The sequence below is a fragment of the Colius striatus genome, chromosome Z (assembly GCF_028858725.1).
Source record: "Colius striatus isolate bColStr4 chromosome Z, bColStr4.1.hap1, whole genome shotgun sequence".
Lineage (NCBI taxonomy): Eukaryota > Metazoa > Chordata > Aves > Coliiformes > Coliidae > Colius > Colius striatus.
Window position 1 is genome coordinate 16,485,538 of NC_084790.1, and position 22,309 is coordinate 16,507,846.

The following is a 22,309-nucleotide window of genomic DNA, read 5'->3' on the forward strand; positions in this document are numbered from 1 at the left end:
GAAGGGGGCGGGGCGGCCGTGAGGCGGCCCGAGTGCGGCTGGCGGGGGAGACGGGACGGGACGGGACGGGACAGAAGAGAAGAGGTAAAGGAGACGAGCAGGGGCCCTCGGGCCGGGCCTGGCGCTGCATGGCTGCCGGCCCGGGGAGCGCGAGAAAGAGGCAGAGTCTGTCCCTTGTAGGCGGGAGGGGGCGGGGAGGCGAGCGGGAGAGCCCACACGCGCGGGGAGGGGAAGGTGAGCGAAAGATGAGCGAAAGAGTCAACGCACCTGTGTGGAAAACGGGTGGGAGAGTCCATTCGCTCTGGCGGCAGAGCCGGCTCCCGCGGGCCGTGCGAGCGTGGCGGCGCGTTGTGCCCTTCCCCCGCTGCTCGGGGACCCGCCGCTAGCCGGAGAAGGCGGCCTGCGAGCCCGCCGGCAAGCGGGGCCTCGCGGAGGCTGTGAAGCTGCAAGCGGTGGGCGCGGGGCCCGGAGGCCTCGGGCGCACCTCCCCGTCCCTTTGTCGCGGTGCAGGTCAGCCCGCCTCATGGAGAAACGTCCTGACCCGCGTCACTGTTCTTAATACCGCTGTTGAATTACTTTTTCGTTGCAGTAGCATTGCTGCTCGGGGGCCAGTGGTTCCAGGGTGTAAATGTAGAAAACTGATCCTACTGTCCTGCTGAAGTCTGAGACTTGTGATTGACATTTCCCGCGGAATTCGGTGCTCCCAACCCAGCCCTCCACCCGGCTGAACTGGAGACCTTCGCCACCGGACTTAACAGCCTGGCATCTTAATGGAAACAGAAGTTGATGGTGGCCCGAGGTGACGTGTGGCTGAGGAGTGGGTGTCCCTTCTGGTTTTCCAACAGCTGTGAGGATGGTAGCTTTCGTCAGACCTTGTAGCTGAGACCTAAATGATCTGTCCTGAAATAATAAGTTTCTTAAGTTAGATCCTAAATTGAGGCCTTTCAGGGCGACCAGGTTCCTCCAAGCCACATCCAGCTTGGCCTTGAACACTTTCAGGGATGAGGCAGCCACAGCTTCTCTGGGCAACCTGTTCCAGTGCCTCACAGCCCTCATAGGAAAGAACTTCCAAACTCCTAAATCTCCTTCAGTTTGAAGTCATTACTCCCTGTCCTACCACAACAGGCCCTTGTAAAAAGTCGTGTTCTGGCTTTCAGTGCATTAACACAATTCTGAAGTGTAGTCTGACATACTTTGTCAGAAAGAAGTTTGGTTAGGAAGAAGTGGGTATGACTCCAGAATGTCTCTAAAGGCTATTCTTAAGTTACCAGAATCTGAAAAAGAATCAATCAGAACTCAGCTATATAAATAGTATTACATATTTTAAGCAATGTGTGTGCTGTATTTGACTTACACTTTATAACAATTGACACTTTTGTGATATCTGTAACAGAATGAAATCCAAGCTTTTAAAGGAATATGTTTATCTTGTGTTGTACCTGTTTTTCAGTTATTTGTGGGGGTAAATGATTAGAACTGCAGCTGAATAACAAAAAGTCTGAAAACTGAAGAATGGCAGCAAATCCTTCAGGACAAGGTATGTTTTAATCTTAAGTATTCAAAGGAAAAGACCGTGAAAAATGTCATTGAAGTCACCATAAACCGTAAGTTTATTTTATAGAAAGAGAAAAAAGAGGCAGGAAGGTGGGGCTGAAAGTATCAGAATGTGAGCAAGCCTTCTGGGAGAAGACATGTATGTTAAATGGTTAAAAAAGACCACTGATGGCCGAGGAGCTCTGAATTACTGTGTGTTTGTTCATGCTCAGGTTTTGAAGTACCTATCATGCCTGTGGTGCTGTGGTTCCTGAAGTGTGTTTAAGATATTTAAAACACTAAGTGCTGAACATGACTTGCAGCTCTTTCTGCTCAGCATCAGGGAGCAGCCAGAAGTCTAATATATTCCATATATTGTGATGGGAGGAGCAAGACTCTGGCAGTAATATCTGTCAGAGATAAATAGCAAGTGGCCAGGCCTAGGAGGAAAAGCCAAACAAAATTATGATTACTCTGGCAAAACGTTCCCTTGTCTGATGCAGCATCTGGATTGCATCCATAAAGTGCTTCAAGAGGTGGACATGGCCCATAGTTCAGGGCACAAGCCTTAGAGAGAGCTGAGGGTCTGGAGTGGGGGAGGGAGTGTCACACCGTCAATTGAAGAAGGGTCTTGACTCGCCCTCTAGAGGTGCTTTCTGGGAATTTTAGTGGAACTCTGGGGCTTGTCTCTTCTACAGAAGAGCTGAGGAGGAAGGAGTTCCTCAGGTATGGCTCTTCACTTACTACTTACGAGAAGTTAATTCAGAATTCAGTGTCCCAGCAACCAGAGACTTCAACATGCACATTTGTATGTGACAATTGGTGCAAGCTGTTTTCCTAGGAGTTAAATGAATTTTCTGTTAATTGAAGACTTGGACAGAAAAGGTTAAGACTTCGTGAACTGGACTTTCTTTAATTCATGGGCCTCTTAGGAAAGCAATCTTTTGATTAGAATTTCAAAGATGAGGAGCTGCACGAGTGCTGCAAAACCAACCAAACAGAATTGCATTCAGGCTGTTAGTACCATGTGGAACTGTCTGCACTGATTGCATGAGACTGATTACAGCACTGAAAAAAAATGGAAAAGCTTTCAGCAGTGCTGCATATTGTCGACAAGATGAGCTCACAGAACAGAGTTATACATTTTGCTGGTGCGGGGAAGGGAAATCAGCTTGTAAATACCAGAAATTACTTTCCGATGCTTGGTAATATTCTGCTTCTGAGCAGTACTTCACAGTACTTACACAACATGCATTAATCAGGCTACTCTTGTAATGCTTTTGCTTGTGCACAGTAAGGGCAGAACATGGTAAATTTAAGACTCCATGTCTGAGGTCTCCTAGAGAAAGCCCTTGGAGATGAGAGAAATGTGACTGCTTAGGAAGGAACACTAGGTCCACTAAGGTGAAAGAAATAGAGGTCCTGCTTCAGACAGGGCTGAACTCTTCAGAAAAGAGAAGTTGTGGTCTGTCAGAAGAACCAAGCTCTTGAAATACATGTGGAATTCTAAGCTTCAGGCTGTAGCAATTCCACAGAGCCTCTTTCTGTCCTGGCAGTCGTTTATTCTTTTGGCCTAAAGGTATGTAAGTGCTTTCTCATAACACAGTCTCGGCAGACAGATTTACCGTTCTCTTCACCAGGTCTGTGTTTAAAAGGAAGATTGTGCTGTTCTGCACTGAATTACATCATCCATCATCTACAAACTTTGCTGCTCTGTATCTGAGTCTGGTCTTTGTACAAGTGTAGTACTCGAGGGCTATAGTATACATCACTGCCCTGAAGACTTTGTGGCCATAAAACAGTGAATGAATTACATTAAGCTGTTTTCTGGAGGGACAGACAATATATATTAATATCTCTTTTAGTAATTCAAGTTAATTTACTGAATTACTAAAATGCCTTTTGTTTCATTGTCATGTAACGTATGTGACAGTGTACCCGAATGTAAGTTGTTACTGAAAAATATTGATGAGCAGAAGACTATTAGATGATGTTTTGTGATGGCAGAAGAGGAAATCAAAATAGTTGCTCCATCCTTTTTTTTCCCAGTGTTTTTAGTATTCTGCTTTTCAAGAGGTTGCTGCCTCACTTCATAGATAGTGGCTTTCCTGAAGGCATGGTCTTAAATTGTTGTGAAGTACTGTGTAAATTAAGCAGCCAGAACGGTGTACAGTGACAGTCCGTGTTTATGGACAGAGCTTAGATTAGACATCAAATTTTGAAACCGTTTTCCCAAGTAAAAGTGTATCTTGAACACAAAGTGGCCCTTTGTGCTCTTACACATCTATGGACAAATGTTAAATAATGCATGTTAGAAAAAACTTACACATACTGTGAATTTGAAGCAGTCAGGAGATCAGGGAAAAGGTACAAAATGAAAAGCAAGAACTTCAAACGCAGCGTTAGCTAGAACTAACTGACGCAGGTCTCAGTGAGGTAGGGCGGCAGGATTAGGTTAAAGAGTGAAGCTTGCTGTGAGCTCTTAAAGCTACCAGTATCACTCAGGAAGGCTTCAGCTCTCTCTGTTTTCTGCCTTTTACATGCAAAACAGCAGTGCAGTTAAACTTAGAGCTCCTGTACAGGGCACATCATACAATTCTTGATGTCAGAAATAGAGATGTCAGTAAGAAAAGGTTTACATTCTAAATGTCCTAAATTTGCCACCTTAAAATGTTAATCTGAGGATTCAGATGCTCAGTTTGACGTTTGACACTGGTATTAATCTATGTAGCTGCCTTGCACGGGTCATTTTGTGTCAGGACTCTTGTGTCTGCAAAGCAGAGAAAGCTCATGAACTACAATATTCACAAACTGCTCAAACTCAAAATAGTAGTGCAACCCAGTCCAATGTAAAGGAAGTCTAAACGTTATTAAGCTGTATTAAGAAGTTGCTGTGTTTGAAAATCTACACCTTCTTTCATAGATGAGACTCCAGTCTGTACTGAGGATGGGTAATTTTTTTTTCACATCCTTGTTTTTTGAACTAGAAAGCAGAACAGACATATCAAATCTACAGATTAAAAGTTACCTTCTTGATAACTGAAAGAGACAACTTCTTTAGCTACTTCAAGTTGGTCTTTATGGAAGCACTTTGGAGTCCTGGGCAGGGAAGAATCTGATTGGAAGTCTTACATATTTATTGCCAGGTATGATGAATTCTTTTGGAACGATGACAGATTTTCTCTAAAATGTTTTTCTCATCTCCTACTGCCTCTGTTGTTAACTTCCAGTTTAATAGATTTTACTTTTCATTTTTAAAAGGTTTGAAATACCTATAGTAACTTCACATTCCTCAGCCTCAGAGCACTGCCATGTACATGTTGGACATCCTCTTCCATTTTCGGTACAGCGGGTTGCTAATGGGCACTGTCTGAATTCTAGAGCAAAACACTAGTCTTCTCTTTTAAAAATGTCTCTTAGTAGAGTGTTAAGAAAAGGAATTAAAAATACTTATGTTTTTTTCTCAATCCCTCTGAAGTTTTTGCTGTAAGACACTATAGCAAGACTCATACTAAAATAGAAAATAGTAATAGTCTTGCACAGTTTCTGATCACAGTTTGAAAACAACATTTTTTATTTTTTTCTTACCCATCTTAAGCCTTTCTGAATCACACCATCTGCTTCATGATCAGTGTAAGCATATTTAGTCTTTACTTTTTAGCTGACAGCAACTTACATTAAAAAGTGGTCTCCTTTTTCTTGCCTCAGTCACCATAATGTCTGAATTCCAGGCATGCATTTAGATCTATGTGGTTTGGCATAAACAGCATTAACAGAAGGCTGCTGAGCAATATGTCAAGTATTAAGTTTTTGGGCTGAAAATTGTGTCGAATGAGCATACAGACATGGTCACTTTAGTTCAGATCCTCTTAGAGGTACATCAGTCATCAGCATTGTCCTCAGGATTACAACAAGGTACAGCCTGGCTAGCTGCAACTTGGAAATGCCGAACCTTAGCTTTTACCAAGCTCTTTCAGCCTTTGTATGTCTTAGAGCACACATTCATCTGTGTTTCAATTCTTTAATCTCATTACAAGTGGAAGGTCTTCAGAAAAAGACTGTACCGTACCTAAACAGCAGAGAAACATTGAAGGCCTGAATCAATATACTTATAAAACAGAGTTTAAGTGGAACTAATGCCATGTGGAACGGAGAGATTAAGAAATGGGAAAATAGCAAGTAACCGAATCTATTTTTTAAAACCTGTTATTAAATGTAAAGGTGATTGAGTGATCTTGAATAAAACCACAGTAAAATGCAATCAAATAACTACTCTTTTGAGCTCGGAGGCTGAGGAATGTGTATGTTAGGCACAGTAAAAGAGAAAGGTGAGGGTTTGTTAGCAAGACAGGGATGCAAATTACTGTATAGAGTTGAAAGCTTCTACCTGATAGTTGTCTCCTTCTTGAGCCATGCAGATGAAAGGAATATTTGGTATTGTGATTGAGCAGCAAGAGAAGATCTCTCAAAGGGAATAAACTTTGAGAGCAGCTCCTGAAAATAAGTTTGAAATCATTTTACCTTGACATTTTTGGTGCAGGGCCATGAAGATGATGGAGGAACAGGCTGCTCAGGGAGGGTGTGGAGTCTCCTTCCTTGGAGGCTGTTAAGACCCACCTGGACAGGTTGACCTGCTTCTGTAGAGGGGTTGGACTTAGATGATCTCTAAAGGTCCCTTCTAACCCCTAGCATTCTATGATTCTATGAGTGGAGTATCTCTCTTATGTTGGAAGGCTGAGGGAGCTGGGGCTTTTTAGCTTGGAGGAGACTGAGAGGTGACCTCATTAGTGTTTACAAATACATAAAGGGAGGATGTCAGGAGGATGGAGCCAGGCTCTTCTCAGTGATGTCCAATGATAGGACAAGGGACAATGTGTACAAGCTGGAAGATAAGAGGTCCCAAAGAAACACGAGAAAGAATTTCTTCACTGTGAGGGTGACAGAGACCTGGAACAGACTGCCCAGATGGGTTGTAGAGTCTTGTTCTCAAGGGGGGTTGAACTGGGTGGTCTTTTGAGATCCCCTCCAGCCCTTGACATTCTGTGGTTCTGTGACATGCTAATGCTCCCCTTGAGAGTTACTATGTCTGGCCTTCCTAGCAGCTTGTGGGCTACCATTTTTTAAATGGTGTTACTGAAACGGCACACAAGGTAGGGACACAACATGCAGCAGTTTTCCATGGGGATGGCATTGGCTTTTTGCATGGAGGAAATAAAAGGAGATAGTTTGACTTTTACGAGTTCTTTGGTTTGTTTGGTTTTTTTAATGACAATGTAGTGCCTTGACATTTATAGAGTAGCAGCAAATTAGAGAAAAAATAGTGTATATTCTTGACACAAGTAGCATCCTTGGTGGCACAGAAACCTGTGTGGGTCGGCTCTGTAACTGTTGTTCTCAGTTGTTCAGTGTGGGCATACATGGCAGGGACTTGTGTGTTTTTGTTGTTGTTCTTTACCATACAAGAGTCTTACCTGAGTACAGAAGTTTTGCCACATTTTCCTTTAGAAGGCAACATTGAAAATACATAAGTGGCAGCTATTTTGTGCATTTTCTAAATTCCCCCAGTCAGTCTTAATTCCTGACCCTTTCTGTCCTGTATACAAGGTCCTCTTGGGAGGATGGTATACAAAGCTAATAAAGGCCACGTTCTCATACTGTGTCAAAACAGTTTAATTTTGCATCTCTATTTCAGCATTGTGGTCATACTCAATTCTGGCAGAATAAGGGCAGTGTCCAAACCTAAGGACATCAGCATATTAAAACTAAAACCTTTTGGGTAGCTTAAATAAAAGACTGTATTTTTTTGCATAAGCACATATGTAAGCTTAGTGGTCATTGGATTCTTACCTGTGTAAGGCTTGTATTATAGTTTGAGTTCACTGGCATGAGAAATTAGGGCAGGTGAGTTCATACGCTGTACGTTCATGACTGCATTTTAAATCTAGAACCTGGTAAGTTTACGTTTTTTGAAAGGCAGATATTTGATTATGCACCTTTTTTATAGCTCCAGAGTTGGCTTGGGGAGGGGTAGGATCTAACTTGAAATCAAAACCTGTATTTTCAAATGTATTAATATGTATGATAGCTTAATGAAGCTGTCTCTTGTTGCAATATGAGAAAAGGAAAAATTAAGCCTATTTATTAATAGCCTTTCAGATGGGTGCAAAGCTTTGAAGATCAGTGTATTCATCGTAATGTCACATTGTACAGGGAATTTTAATTCCACAAGGTTAGAGTTGGACCATAGAAATCAAGTAAATCTCTCTAATATTTTTTTGTCATTCCCACCAGGTTTCCAGAATAAAAATAGGGTTGCAATCCTGGCAGAACTAGACAAGGAGAAGAGAAAATTACTTATGCAAAACCAGTCTTCCACAAATCACCCTGGAGCCAGGTATTTTTTATTCTTAGATCTGTTTGGACATCACTGATTACATCATAGGAGAGGAAAAAAAAATCCCAAGTAAACTGTAAACTTACATAAACGATTACCAGAAGTGTGTTCTGACCATCCTCAATAACCCATAGAGAGACCTTGCACTTCAGGAACATAGTATTCAATAATTGTTTGCAGACCCTAAATTTAGGCATACATAATTTCCATTTCAGAAGGGGAGAGCGTGACTTAACTGTATTAGAGTCTGCCTTAAAGAAAAAATTTGACACTGAGAAAGCATTTAATTATTAAACTGAAGTGTCCTAAGGAATGGAAGTAGCAGACCATTAGGTTCAGGGTACTGTGTGTTTAGAGAACAGCTATGACAGGGAGTTATCTTTGTAACTCCTGTGAGCAAGACAAAGCTGGTTTCTGTTCCTGCAGACCTTCTTGTAAAAGATGCTATGTTGTGAGGATGATTCTATACCATAAGGTGTAATAATCTAATATCAGAGGTTATGAACTTTTCCCATTTAAGACAAAAGATTATATTTCCCCCCCCCCCATAACTAGAAAGTCACACCCTGGTGAGAAATTGAGATAGTAGAACTTTTCGGTTATCATGAAGTGAGTGCAGTGCCGTATTCTAGACACTGTGTTACATGCAGGATCTGTACGGGAGTCAGATACTCTGAATACAGTCTGAGTGCTGCCTGTGTCTTTGTTTTTTTTTTTCTTAAGGGGGTTCTAGGTCACCTTTCATTCCTTCATACTGTTCAAAAGCATGCAGAATACTTGAAGTTGCCTGAGTTAGATCTCTGAGTATGTAGACTGTTAGCATTCAAGCAAAATTACTGGTTAGAGAAGAAAATAGAAATATCATACTATTATGTACAATTCCTGACTCCTGGCAACAGTGTTTCCATATATGGTTGCAAGTCTAGCAAAGATTCAAAGAGTACTTGTTTGTTTTCTTTTTTTTTTTCCTAAGGAAAAATAATACTATAGGCTAATGAGCATAATTAGAATTTACTAATTTTGAAAGGTGAGGATGGGAGGGGGAACACCTATGAAGCAGCAGTCAAGCTCTGTGCTTTGGCATGGTGGGTTGACGTGTGATTTTTCAGAAGCTGATAGTTCTGTGGTAGAGGTGTTCTGCCAAAGGTTTTGGAGCACAGGATTGACAGAAATGAGACCACAAAAATCCTGCAAACTTAAAAGAACTTGATGTACCTAAAGCACAATAGTGGCACAGCCAGTGTAAGGGTGAACGAGTTAATTGATTTCTGGCTTTGGCATAAACTCTTCAAAGGATTGTTACTCAGCTTTTATGATGCATTTAGGAATAGATTTGGCTAAAGGTCTTTTCATGAGCATAGCAGCTTTTGATTTACTAAATCAGCTATTGACATTGAAGCTGCTGGGAAAGGCCAGTTGATGAGTTTGCTTGCAGCCCTTGTTGTCCTTCATGCTTTTGTCTCTATGACTGGGGAAGAGCTGGGCTTTCAGCAGCAGTCTCCAGAGCCTGTTTCAGAGGTAGCTGTGAATCACCTTGTGATAGAGCTCTAATCCCAGTCCTCACTGATTTCTCTCTGGAGGATGGCTGATCAAGTTACTTAGAGTTGCAGAAAAAAAGCCTGCTTTTAATTTCTTCTTTTTTTATTAGCAAGGTGGACAAATCAAAACATAGCAAAGCCAAGAAAACCTATTTAGACATTTTAATTTGAACCTAATATTTGCTGCACTGAGATAAGCAAAATCGGTTTTAGATACTCTGAGCTATCGTCAGATGACCATTATTTCAGTTAGTTCAACAGGAAGGTTTTTTACCGTAAGTGGTGATCTGCTCCTCATGTGCCGAAGAACTGGTCTTATACTGGAGATTTCTTTGTTAGTACTGCTGTTCATCTTAGTTGTTTAAATTGGTCCCTGAGGGACTGACTAATGGCAAAACCGCAAAGCTGTTGTTTTAAAAGTTGCTGAGATGGTCTAGCATTGCACCCCATTGGTTCCACCAGCTTCAGTGGGACTCCACCCGTGAGCAAAATCCACATTGTGCTTCAGGACTGTGAGTTTTCTGGGTTTCATTTGGCATCAGCTGTTTATGCTTGATCAAGTGATGCAGCTATGGTCACTCCATTTTCCTTTTCTCACTTACATTAACAAGTAGTAATTCCAAACAATAGTTAAAAATTGCCAAGCTATATGACTCAAATAAATCATGAGCTGTAAAAGTCATGGAATCTATGGCTAGAGTGGCAAGGATGCTTTTTTTTTTCTGTGGTATGTGCATACTGTCTTGTTCTTTTTTTGCAGCATTGCACTTGCAAGATCACCGCTGAACAAGGATTTCCGTGATCATGCTGAGCAACAGCACATTGCAGCACAGCAGAAGGCTGCACTGCAGGTGAGCTGACACAGTCAGGTAGAGTTCGGCTTGGCTTTGTTTCAGATGTGAATCCCTTTGGAGAGCATTCCTGCATCTAGAGAGAATGAAAAGTCCCTTCTATAGGTTACATTTCATACATGTCTACATTTGCCACAAGTGAAGTTTCTTCTCTTATTATGAAAACTTAAAAGTTGTCAGCGGATTCTCCCTCAATGTGGTTGTAAGAATGTAGCCTGCAGTATCATCATAGCTGTTCTGTACATCTCAGTCAAAAGTTAGTTTCATCGTACTCCTGAATGTCTCATGCTGTGTAGGGAGAACAAGCCACACAGCTTTCCGTGGTTGAATCTGAGTAGATGTCAAGTAATTACCCTGCAGTTACAAGTGGCAAGGGTGAGAGACTGGGAAAACTTACTTCTACATTTACAGGCTTTTGTTTGTTGCTTTTGTGCTCTTCTCAGGTGAGGCTGATTATGGTGTTGAAATTGGAAATTAAGCAGGAAAGCCAGTAGGTGTCTGCCAGCCTTCGTGGCACTATACAAAGAGGTTGATTTGGCAGATGGCACAGGAATGGGGAAAAAATTGAGGTGCAAACTAGCAACACTGTTCATGTATCCTCTGCCTTGTTGCGTTTATGTTACCCAGTAAAGGCCTCAGGTGGCATATCATAAGATGAATGAGAGTAGAAGAGAGCTCTGTTGATCACAGAGCACTGTAGGCTGGAAGAATCCTCTCGAAGTTGCTAGTCAAGTGCCCTGCTCAAAGTATGACTAATAGCAGTACTATATCAAATTGTTCATGGTATGATCCAATCAAGTTCTGAAGCTCTCTGGAAATGGACTTCTCACAGTCTTTCCTGGCTCCATCCAAGTGTCCAAGTCTGGATCTGCCTTCTCTATATCCTGTCACTGAATATCTGAAAACAGCGTAAGATCTCTCCCATTCAGAAGCTCAGCCTTCTCACTCTTCCCCGTGGATGCTGAGAGCTCCATCCCAGCCCCATGCCATCTCTTTGGGTCTCTGTTGGACTCCCTCAAGCTTGTACCTCTCAGACTGAATGCAGCCTCACAGGTGGCTTTCCCCTGGCCTGATGGCTGTAGCTGATGCAGACCACTCTGTTGTTGGAGCTTTTATCACTGCGAGGACCTAGTGCTGGCTCAGGCCAAATTTGGTATCTGCTGTCTTTTCCTAGTTGTGGAAGGAAGGAATGTGCAGGCTACCTAGCTTACTGGTGTTCAATCTTAGAACTGGGAAGGCCTATGAAGGATTTGACAAAGGTTGTCCAGAGCCAGAAGCACCAGCTGCCCTCCTCACGGCATCTGTGCATCAAACAAGCAGAGTGATGGTGCCCCGTGCGGTTGAGCAATCTCCTGTCATTTGTATGTGTAGCCTCAGGTTGTGTGACTCTACTGACACACTTCTGTCAGTCACCTGTAGTAGCTATCAGAAACCAAGACCTGCAAATTGGTTATAGATGGGAGTGGAAGCATGAGGTCTAGGCAAAGAGCAGCAATCATTCATTTGCCACTCTTCCTATCTCCATGGGGTTTGCTAAAAGAGCAGCAGGGGATGGCCAAGTTAATTCCCTTGATGGCTCCTCTTCAGATGTGGCTGATGTAAGGTGACATTTTTTAATTTGACTATCAGAGTTGAAGAGCAGACTGGGAGAAATAGATAATTAATGCTGCAGAAGCTGTAAAGTCTTATTTACGTCAATGCTGCAGGGAGTTATGCTTTAACAAATGTTATTCTCTTTGCAGCACGCACATGCACATTCCTCAGGATACTTCATAACTCAAGACTCTGCATTTGGAAATCTTATTCTTCCTGTCCTACCTCGACTTGAGGCAGAATGAGGAATGTTGTTTCTCAGAACTGCAAGACGTGATTTCTGTCCATAGCAGGAATTGTCTGACCTCTTAATTTCATTACTTACCTTAAAACCTATATTTTTCAGGATTTTTGTGATTGCCTTTTGGGAGCGTGAGCTCTAATGATGAGAAAGCAATGTTGCTGAACTGCAGTTTTTGTCCTGCATTTCTGTTCCTCTGTCAGGTCAGATGTAAGACTTCCTTGGTGTGTGAAGTATATAACACTTGCTCCCCCCTGTTTCTGTGCTTCCTTTGAATAAATGTCCAAACCAGAGTCATCAGGAAATGCACACTCTGTAAGCATCTGTGTTTCTTTTTCTTGTGTGCAGATACTATGTTTGACTTTACAGAAAGGAAAAGGGTTACTTGTGTTCATCAAAATAGACCTGAGTTTATCAAAGCATCGGTCAGTCTTTTGTTGTTTTTGGTTTTTTTTCTTTATGCAGGAACATTGATAGTGTACTGTTTGCTGTTATAGCATCATCTAGTCTCAAGTCCCTAGATATACTGTGCCTGCATCTTCTTTTGTTTTGTGAAATCTGAAAATTAACTGAAGTGGGGAAAAAGCAATTGTTTCAAAGAGTCTTTTAACAGGCTTAAGTGCTCTGGACATTTCAGATGCACAGTCTTATCTGCAAGGACAGTTCCATTTAAAAGGTCATATTTTTCTAGTCATGCCTTGAATTTTCAATACTTAGTGTGTTTCGGTTTAGTTTGCTTTTTTTTTACTTGCTGTTTTTTCTGTAGTAACCAATTCTGTCTCCAGGCTGAAAGAAATTCTGTCTAAGGCAAGTGATTTTGAAATTGTGATCATGCTACCAGGATAAAGTAACTTAGACTGAAAAATAATGCTGATATTCTTGTATCTCCACAGCTTTACTAATACAATTACACTAGTACGTTGGTTGCTTTAGCAAGTTTTAGAAAACATAAAGAACAAGAGAATTTGAGAACCAGAAGTCAGAAAGCCATCTGTTGAAATGGTGCCCCTTTGAAGCAGCTCCATCCTTTGCAGAAACATAGCCGTCTCATTAAGTTTCTGGGGTTGTAGTCTACAGATATCTTCAGATGACATTTAAGGTATCCTGTTTCCATCTGGAGGGGATTTCCTGAACCCAGAAAGCACTACTGAATTATAAGCACTGTTAACAGTTCCATTCCTCATGAGTACAGTGCGAGGGCCAAGAGATCGATACAGGTATAAGGAAAATGCTGTTGCTTTCATGTATCTCTGCTGAGTACAGACCCCTCTCTTGAAGCTCTAGCATATTGAAACATTTTCAAGGAAAATCTTGTGGAGGAAGCCTGATAGAGCTTAAAGAGATGTAACTGTAACATGAACTGTTTTGGGCTTTTTTTAGGGATCTGGTGTGGTGAGTCATGGGAAAGATCATCAGTCTTATGGACAATGGAGAAAGGAGTACTGCCATTCCTGTTAAAGTGGTTGGCTCTGTGTAGCTTTTTAATTATCAAGAGTGACTTCACTGTGAAGCTGTCCTGACTACTCCTTATTCTGCAGTGAGTTGTGTGGTGATCTAGCTCTGGCTGGGTGCCAGATGCCCACCAAGTTGTAATGTCACTCCTAAACTGGACAGGAGAGAGAGAGAGAAATATAACAAGTGGTTTGTGACTTGAGATAAGGACAGAGAGATTGCTCAGCAATTAGCGTCATGGGCAAAATAGACTCAACCTGGGGAGAAAAATGTCTGATTTATTAAAGAAACAATAAGAGCAGGGAGATGAGAAATAAAACTGAACCTTACAACACCTCCCCCCACCTCTCCCTCTTCCCAGGACTTTCCTTCCTTCCCCCTCAGTGATGCAGGGGATAGGGGCTGCGGTCAGTTCATTACAGATGGACTTTGCTGCTGCTTCTTCTCAGGGGGAGGCCTCCTCACACACCCCACTGCTACACTGTGGGGTCTCTCACATGAGTCTTCTCCATGAACTTCTCCAGCGTGGGACCTTCCGATGGGTCCTTCCGATGGACTGCAGCTCCTCACGAACTGCTCCAGCATGGGGCCTCCCATGGGGGCAGTTCCTCACACCCTGCCCCAACGTGGAGAACAGTCCTTCAGGTACCAACTGCTCCAGCCTGAGTCCCTCACAGGATCACAAGCCCTGACCCCAAACCTGCTCTGGTGTGGGCTCCTCTCTTCCAGACTCCCAGGTCCTGCCAGGAACTTGCTCCAGGGTGAGCTTCCCAGAGTCACAGCCTCCTTCAGGCATCCACCGGCTCCGATGTGGGCTCCTCCAAGGGCTGCAAGTGGGTCTCTGCTCCTCTGTGGCCTCCATGGGCTGCAGAGGCACAGCTGCCTCGCCATGGGCTGCACCACAGGTCACAGGGGAGTCTTTCTTTCAGCACTCTCCTCCCCTTCCTTCTCCACTGACCTTGGTGTCTGTGGAGATGTTACCTCAGTCACTAATTGGCCAGGCCTTGGTCAGCTGGGGACTCCATCTTAGAATTGACTGGCATTAGCCCTCTCTCTATGGGGGAAGCTTCTGGCAGATCTTTGTTTAAAGAAGCCGCCCCCTGTAGCCCCCTTGGTACCAAAAACCTGGCCCAGGCAAAACCACTGCAGTTGAGTATCTTAGATGCCTTAAAGAAAAAACATCTGCACAGTTCTGTGTGTAGAAGAGGCAGCAATGGATCAATCCAAGCTTGGAAGCATACAAAGACAAGGTAAAGCAGACAAAGTAAGAAGTCTGGATTATAAATTTTAGTTGAATTTAAAAAGTAGGCTGGCCATTTAAACACTGAAGAAACACTTTTTTTCTTGAGAAGTGACAGAAGAATGTCTGCTTTCTCTAGAGCAGACCCTCTGTGCTACCATATGGAATTACAGAATCTCTTAAGATTTGCTGCACAACTGCTTATGGTCTGGGCAATGAAACACTAAAAAAGCCTTCTTTGGAAAGCTGTAGTTGCTTCATTACACTTGTTTGCTGGGTTGTTTTCATCTCAGGTGTTGAAAAATTTGCTTTTGGAAATCCAGAGCCTGGGCACAAAGATGGAGGTATTCAAAAGAGGGGAGATATTGACACAGCTGCTGTGATGTTTCTAAGTTATTGTCCCTCAATGTTCTGTGTAATTGTGAGGGACTTGATATATGTAGGTATAATTATCAAAGAGACCAATGTTGTATATGGAAGCTTTTATCTTCGAAACCACAGGCTCCTACTAATTAGTGTCAGATGCGTCAATTTGTCTTGCCACTATTACTTTTGTCCACTATTAATCAGTATTAAAATCATTAATCTATCCCTGTACAGTAATTTCAGCAAAATCTTTTCTCCTGTTGGAACTGCATGTTCGAATTCTAAACATTACCACTTATAATATACCCAAACCAGGATGTGTCTGGGATGTGTTCTGGCAGGAACCATTAACCTGATCACATAAAAGCAGCAGGCTTTCAGTACAGTGCCCACTTGTGTACCTAAAAGCATCTTAACACACCTAATCATTCAAAAATCATTTCATTTGCTACAGTAGTAACTGGGCTTTCCACTCAACTGAGGTGGAAAGGTTGGTGCAGAATCTGTATCAGAGCTGGATAGTGGAGGGACAGCAAGCCATGGCACTGGTTAGGCCTTACACTAAACAGATGGGATCAATGGGAGGTGGTGTGGTCAGACTTCCCAAGTGCTGGTAGTCGTCATCCATGAAGAACAGATGAGGTTCTTCTTGAACTGAAGCACTGAGAGAACACAGCATTGAACCATAGCTACTTTATTCTTAGCTCTGTGCTCTTCTGGACAAGTTCTGTCTCCCTTATTTTGCCAAGTCCCTCACCATCTCCCCACCATTGTAGGCTCTGGAAAATGCTCTTTTAACCCAAGAAGCATGGCTTATAGAACCAACATGGTTTCCTACCACTACAGGTTTTTAGTCTCCATTTTTTCTTAGTATTTTCACTCTACTGGTATTTTAGAAGCACTGCTGTGAAATTATTCAATAGTACCTGATGTAACGTTTGCACTTTACATCAGAACACGGAATACCTTGTGAAACTCATTTTTGGAAATGGATTACACCTCCTGATGTTACTTCCCAGGAACTTTGTAGTTGTTTTGATGCGTTCAGTCAGTTAACATAGCTAAATGCCACTTCTCCTGGCCATGCCAGCTGTAATTTGCAAGTCCTGTGAACACTGCTGGGTGCCACTTTTCATGCTGAGGAGTCCTGTCTGAGGTAGGCTGTGATTTAAGCCCAGACAAACAGTATCATGCAGCCACTTGCTCTCCCTCCCTGCCCCCGCCACCCCCCTACCTTCCTCAGGATGGCAGACGTCCGCAGTAAGACAGGAGGAGAAGGGCACAGAGGGCTCACTACCAGTTACGATTCCAGGCAAAAGAGACTCCGCTGCTCCACTTACGGAAGAAAGTACAAATAGTTTCTCTACCTCCAACTAGAAACAGAAAGCAAAACCAGAAAAGAAGGATGAGAAAAACATCAGCAGCGTTTTAAGATATCCTTCCCCTACACCTACCTTCTTCCCAGGCTCAGCTCCCTGTTCCCAATATCTCTACCTCCTCCCCCCCAGTGATGCATGGAGGCAGGGAATGGGAGATGTGGTCAGTCCCACACAGCTGGTCTGTGCAGCTTCCCAGAGGTTGCAGGTGGTGAAGACAACAAAGTATGACAGAGTTTGGGCCCTTTATGTTTTGAATTTTTGGACAGGCAATGTGCCAATGAACAGAAAGCAGTTACATACTGTTTGGAAGCAAGGACAAGTTATTTTCCTCTTTGCAGCAGTGACCAGATAAACTTGCCCATTATGCTGAAGTTTAGCCATCATTTTGTGCCCCTAAGCAGAAGTACAGGAGAGTGTCTGCCTGCCTGGGTGACTGTAGACCACCTCCATCTGTTAGTGGGTTGCTGCTTATGGAAGTGGGAACGAACAGATGTGTGCCTGAGCCAAAGCTGCTGCCTCCCTGTTTCTGTGCCAGCAAGAGCTGGGATGGGTCAGGGGGACTGCATCTATGCAGCTGAGGATTGTTGCAGCAGAGAGACATGCCATGGGTCATATGTTTCCAAACTGTGTCCTAGCAGATGGCTTGTTAGCCCAAGGAAAGAAAAATGGCCATGTCTTGAAACATACAGATGACTGGTGTGCATGCTGCAGTGCCAGCCTCTCTAAGGACCAGCTGATTTCTGCCCCATTCAAATGAAGGTGTGTTGTGCTGGCTTGGCTTGAAGCGGCTCTATTCTGAGTAAGCCTGCTTCCCTGGACTTTGAGGTTTTCCAAGGCCAGGTCACCCTCTGAGGTAAGCCTGGATTTCTCTCCCAGTCTCATGCATGCACTTGGACAGAGAATGTTTTTGGCACATTTGGGCCTGATTGCTTTCACGTTTAGTACCTTGAACCAATTAGTTTCTGTGTCAGTCTAATGATTGTGTTGTTTTGGATAGACCATCTTTCATTGATCAACTCTCAAATCTAAGTCTCAAGTCTAATAAATGATTGCTTGTCAAAAACCTTAGCTCAATTATTTACTCCATGTCCTAGCAACTTGCTTGCCTCAACACATGGCTGAAGGAAGACACCTCAGTACAGCAGCTGAGCACTAAGGTAGATGGGAAACATGGTGGTTCTTGTTCCTATGTTTATTGCTTTAAAACTTTTCCACACTAATTATTACCTGCTTATTACATATACCCTTTTAGTCCTTTTTGAGTCCTTTCAGCATTTTCTAAAGACTTTCCGGGGTAACGCTCATCAGCACTACCATTTCTTCCTCTGCCACACACATGCATCTCTCAGTTAACACTGAGTTGCTCCTCCAGCACCTTCCTTCCCATCAGCCTCCCTTCCTTGCCATATCCCTTACCTCAGCTACCTTCTTACACCATAGCAAATGTGTTTTGCTGAAGCTCTACTTCAGTAGTAAACAAGATGTAATTTATGTTTCTTGACAGAGGCAAGCAAGACTGGAATCAGAAAGTTATTTTTGGGAATTCTTGAGAGCGTGTTCAGCTGTGGAAAGGTTCATGACACTATTGGCAAAGTAGCTCAGCACCACCCTAATGTACTCAGACTCATTGATGAGGCAGTTGTCTTCTGCAGCACCTAAACAACTATTGGAAAGTGACATTTGATTGCCTAGAGCTTGGCAAGCTAAGTTAAAAGAAGTGCTGTCTCATTCCAGCCTGAGCCCAAGCCTGGTGATGTGAGTAAGGGACTCTACCTGAATTTGGTGAACCATTAGGTAGTTAGGTAGTCACCCAGACGACCTGATAAAGCTTGCACAAAGCCATCTGTCCAGAGCTCTGTGGGTGACAGGTAAAGGCCAGGGAATGTAATCCTTTGCTGCCCTTACCCACAGAGAGCACATGCAGCCCTCATGTGAGCAGCCTGTCTCCTCCCTGGGTGCTGACCCAGGGGAGGGCAATGGGTACAGCACTCACAGAAGCTTATTTCTGCCACTGATTGCAAGTATCAGTAAAAGGGAGCAAAGCAGTAGGTGGTGATGCGATAAAGGTTTCTCCTGAGGACGTAGGGGCTACAAGGTGAGATTCCAGCGCTGTTTTCCAACACAAGTTTGAACAGTGCATGTGAGCGCACTTCCATGCTTCCAGCCCTGGAGAGATCCCACGCCCAGTTTGTTCCCGAGATACAGCCTCAAACTCCAGCTGTCTGCCAGGAAGGGAAAATGTCGCTTTAATTGCAAAACAATTAAGAGCAGAGTGAGGAATACTTCCCTCTTTCCAAGGAAGCTCTTGGGACTTCAAAATACTCTTATTCTGTGCTGGTTCTTCTTAGATAATCTGAGAAGGCATCAAGAAACACACGAGGCAGAAGTTCACCACCCAGTCTGTATGCTTTTCTGTCCAGGCCTGGGGCACAAACCTGACCTCCATAGCACAAGAGCGTGCCTGGAATCATGCTTATGAAGGCAGGCAGTGCTCTCAGCACACTCTGATGGACCTCCTTACCCCTGGATAAACTGGTAAATATTCATTGGAAGCTGGACCTGAGCACCTGACCTACAAGGTAACAGGGTGTTTTTCTCCAAACCAGCAAATATTCATCATTTGGCTAAACAAGATCAGTTCTGAAGAAAGAGTTTGATAAACGTGGGTCAGGAAAGCACCTACAACATGCTAATGAGTCTTTTTAGAGGTAGTTAGGACAAGCATAATGCCAAACTGAAATGAGGAGGCTACATCTCTCAGTAGTTCACACCCAAATTGAAGTAGTGCAGGGCTTTTGCCTTGCTCACAGGACACAAACCTCTATCTGACAGTCCAGTGCCTCACAGTTCTATGATGTGTGCTTGGTATGAATTGTGCATACCATGAAGATATGTCATTCCAGATCTTTTTCTTGCTTTTGATACTTAGAGCAACGGAAGCCAATGCCTGGTCTCCTTCCTCATCCCTATCTGGTTTTCTTTCCTGTGAGCTATCACCTGCAATATCAGTTTCAAATGGCAGAATAAGAATGATACCTATGGGATTTCTTAACACATGCAGTATAGTGTAAATTATGCAGCCTTCTATGTGACAGCCAAATTGATTTCAGAAATATCCCCATAAGTAATATTTACAGTGAGTTACAAAGTGCACCTTGAAGTCCCCCATAAATATGACAGCTTTTCATGATGAACAGAGCAAAACACTGAATCACTACTGTGGTTCTTACCACTCTGACATACACTGAATTATTTACCACCAGATGTTGGCTTTCCTGCATCTCATCATGTTGATATTTTATGTAACAGGTGGGAATTGTGTCTGTATTTTGTGTTCTGTGGCTTTTGACACTGTCTCCCATAACATCCTCCTCAGAAAGCTCAGGCAGTGTGGCTTGGATGAGTGGATGGACAGTGAGGTGGGTCAAGAGCTGGCTGAATGACAGAGCCCAGAGGGTGGTGATCAATGGCACAGAGTCGAGTTGGAGGCCACTGGAGGGATGGGTTCTGGCCAGTCTTGTTCAACATCTTCATCAACTACCTGGATGAGGGGACAGAGTGTACCCTCAGCAAGTTCCCTGATGACACCAAACTGGGAGGACTGGCTGATTCCCCAGAGGCTGTGCTGCCATTCAGTGGGATCTCGACCGGCTTGAGAGTTGGGCAGAGAGGAACCTGATGAGGTTCAACAGGGGCAAGTGCAGAGTCCTGCAGCTGGGCAGGAACAACGCCCTGCACCAGTACAGGCTGGGGGTCGAACTGCTGAAGAGCAGCTCTGCAGAGAGAGACCTGGGAGTCCTGATTAGTAATAAACTGAACATGAGCCAGCAATGTGCCCTCATGGCCAAGAAGGCCAATGGCATCCTGGGATGCATCAAGAAGAGTGTGGCCAGCAGGTCAAGGGAGGTTCTGCTTCCCCTCTGCCCTGGTGAGGCCTCATCTGGAGTCCTGTGTCCAGTTCTGGGCTCCTCAGCTCAAGAGGGACAGAGAACTTCTGGAGAGAGTCCAGCACAGGGCCACCAAGATGATCAGGGGACTGGAACATCTTTCATATGAGGAAAGGTTGAGGGAACTGGGGCTGTTTAGTCTGGAGAAGAGGAGACTCAGGGGACATCCTATTAGCATTTACAAATATCGAAAGGGTGGGTGTCAGGAGGTTGGGACATCCCTCTTTCTATGGTATGTAGTGTCAGGACAAGGGATAATGGGATGAAACTGGAACACAAAAAGTTCCACTTAAACATAAGAAAAAACTGTTTCACTGTTCAGGTGAGGGAGCCCTGGCACAGGCTGCCCAGGGAGGGTGTGGAGTCTCCTTCCTTGGAGGTCTTCAAGACCCGCCTGGACACATTCCTATGCAACCTGATCTAGGTGAACCTGCTTCTGCAGGAGTGTTGGACTAGATGATCTCTAGAGGTCCCTTCCAACCCCTACCATTCTATGATTCTATGAATCTATGATTTGGAAGTGAAAAGAATACACACCTCAGAGGAACCATTCTTTGGTGATTTATGGATTCCAGTTGCAGGTAAATCAGCTGAAAGCTTTAACTCTCATTAGTAGTCAGATGATGATGATGATGATCAATAATGGCTCCCTGGTGCTCTGCTTTGTTCTGAGGTGGCAGCAGAAAGGTGGGAATGTCTGATCTTGGAACAGACCACTTCTTGCCACCAGAGTGTTTGTCCCAAGTGCAGGGCATCACTTTAACATTGTTCTGTCCCCTGTTTTGTGGAAGAACATTATCAAGCAGGACCTGTTGTTTTCCTCACTCAAAGAAGTGTTTTGCTGAGGTCATCAGGTTATGTGTGGCAGAGAATGGGTGAGAACCTAAACCTCCATGTGCCAGTGGCCCATCAACTGCCCTCTCTCCAGGCCATGCTGAGGATGCCCAGTGTCTCACAGACTTTACTCATTATCCAGTGGTAAAGCACCTCAGAAAGAAAGAACGTCCTTCCCAGTATCCTCATGACTACATGTGGCATTGCCTCATGACACCCATCTGGCATTGCTGAAACACAAGTGGGTTTTCACACTTGATAGGTCTCTTAGGTCTGTGGCAGGACAAGCTTTTAGTCATGCTTTCTTCATTAATTGTAAGGTAAAACACATAGAGTGCCCTACAGATGTATACATTTATGTCACTGCAGTAGTGGTATATTCGCAAACTGCCCTGGAGCACATTTGCACAGCAGGGTAAACCACCTCAAACAACTTCTTTTCTTTCTTTCCCCTCCTCCCCACCCAATATTTTTTAAGCTCCCTTTCTGAGGATCAATCATCTACACTTGGAAATAGCTTAGATAAAAGCGAAGAAGGAGGAATTTCAGTAGAAGAGAGCTGAGAGCATTTCTGTAGGGGACACAACTCTAGAAAAGCAAGAGTGCAAAAGCCTGGCATGTTATCTTCATATCTCAAGAAAGTGTTTTGAAATGCTTTTGGCTCTGAATAACAATGTTTTTGAACACCTCATACCTGACAAGATGCTAGTTGCCAAAAAAGCTTAGCAATAACCTCAGTTGCCCAAGGGTCATCCCAGACTGCTCCTCAAGACACAGTGAAATCTTTCAAAGCCTAGCTGTCAAGGCTGGAGGCACTTTAGCTGCTCACAGCATTTATCCCTTCTACCCTCCTGGATTCTAACATCCTGTTGAAAAATCCTCCTCATCTGAACAGCACTTACAAACAGCAACAGCACTGTGTGCTGTGTCTCCTGGAGATA

At 43.7% G+C, this 22,309-nt stretch overlaps 1 protein-coding gene across 4 annotated transcripts; it reads left to right on the forward strand.

The window, feature by feature from the left end:
• Positions 1 to 17,522, forward strand: INIP (INTS3 and NABP interacting protein). 4 transcript variants are annotated; one of them, XM_062018892.1, is made up of 6 exons: positions 1 to 84; positions 590 to 817; positions 1,451 to 1,537; positions 7,825 to 7,927; positions 10,226 to 10,316; positions 12,059 to 17,522. In XM_062018892.1, the coding sequence occupies exons 3-6, from the start codon at positions 1,513 to 1,515 to the stop codon at positions 12,152 to 12,154; spliced, it is 315 nt and encodes a 104-aa protein (XP_061874876.1). In that variant the 5' UTR covers positions 1 to 84; positions 590 to 817; positions 1,451 to 1,512; the 3' UTR covers positions 12,155 to 17,522. The 4 variants fall into 4 exon arrangements, with proteins under 4 accessions (XP_061874876.1, XP_061874874.1, XP_061874875.1 ...); XM_062018890.1 differs by having other exon boundaries at positions 590 to 799; XM_062018891.1 differs by having other exon boundaries at positions 18 to 84; positions 593 to 799.
• The last annotated feature ends 4,787 nt before the right edge of the window (positions 17,523 to 22,309 follow it).

Excerpts from the sequence above, each read along its gene's own strand:
- INIP (XM_062018892.1), top strand. The coding sequence starts at position 1,513 with ATGGCAGCAAATCCTTCAGGACAAG. Across the intron at positions 1,538-7,824 it reads AGCAAATCCTTCAGGACAAG|GTTTCCAGAATAAAAATAGG; the intron begins GTATGTTTTAAT and ends CATTCCCACCAG. Across the intron at positions 10,317-12,058 it reads AGCAGAAGGCTGCACTGCAG|CACGCACATGCACATTCCTC; the intron begins GTGAGCTGACAC and ends TTCTCTTTGCAG.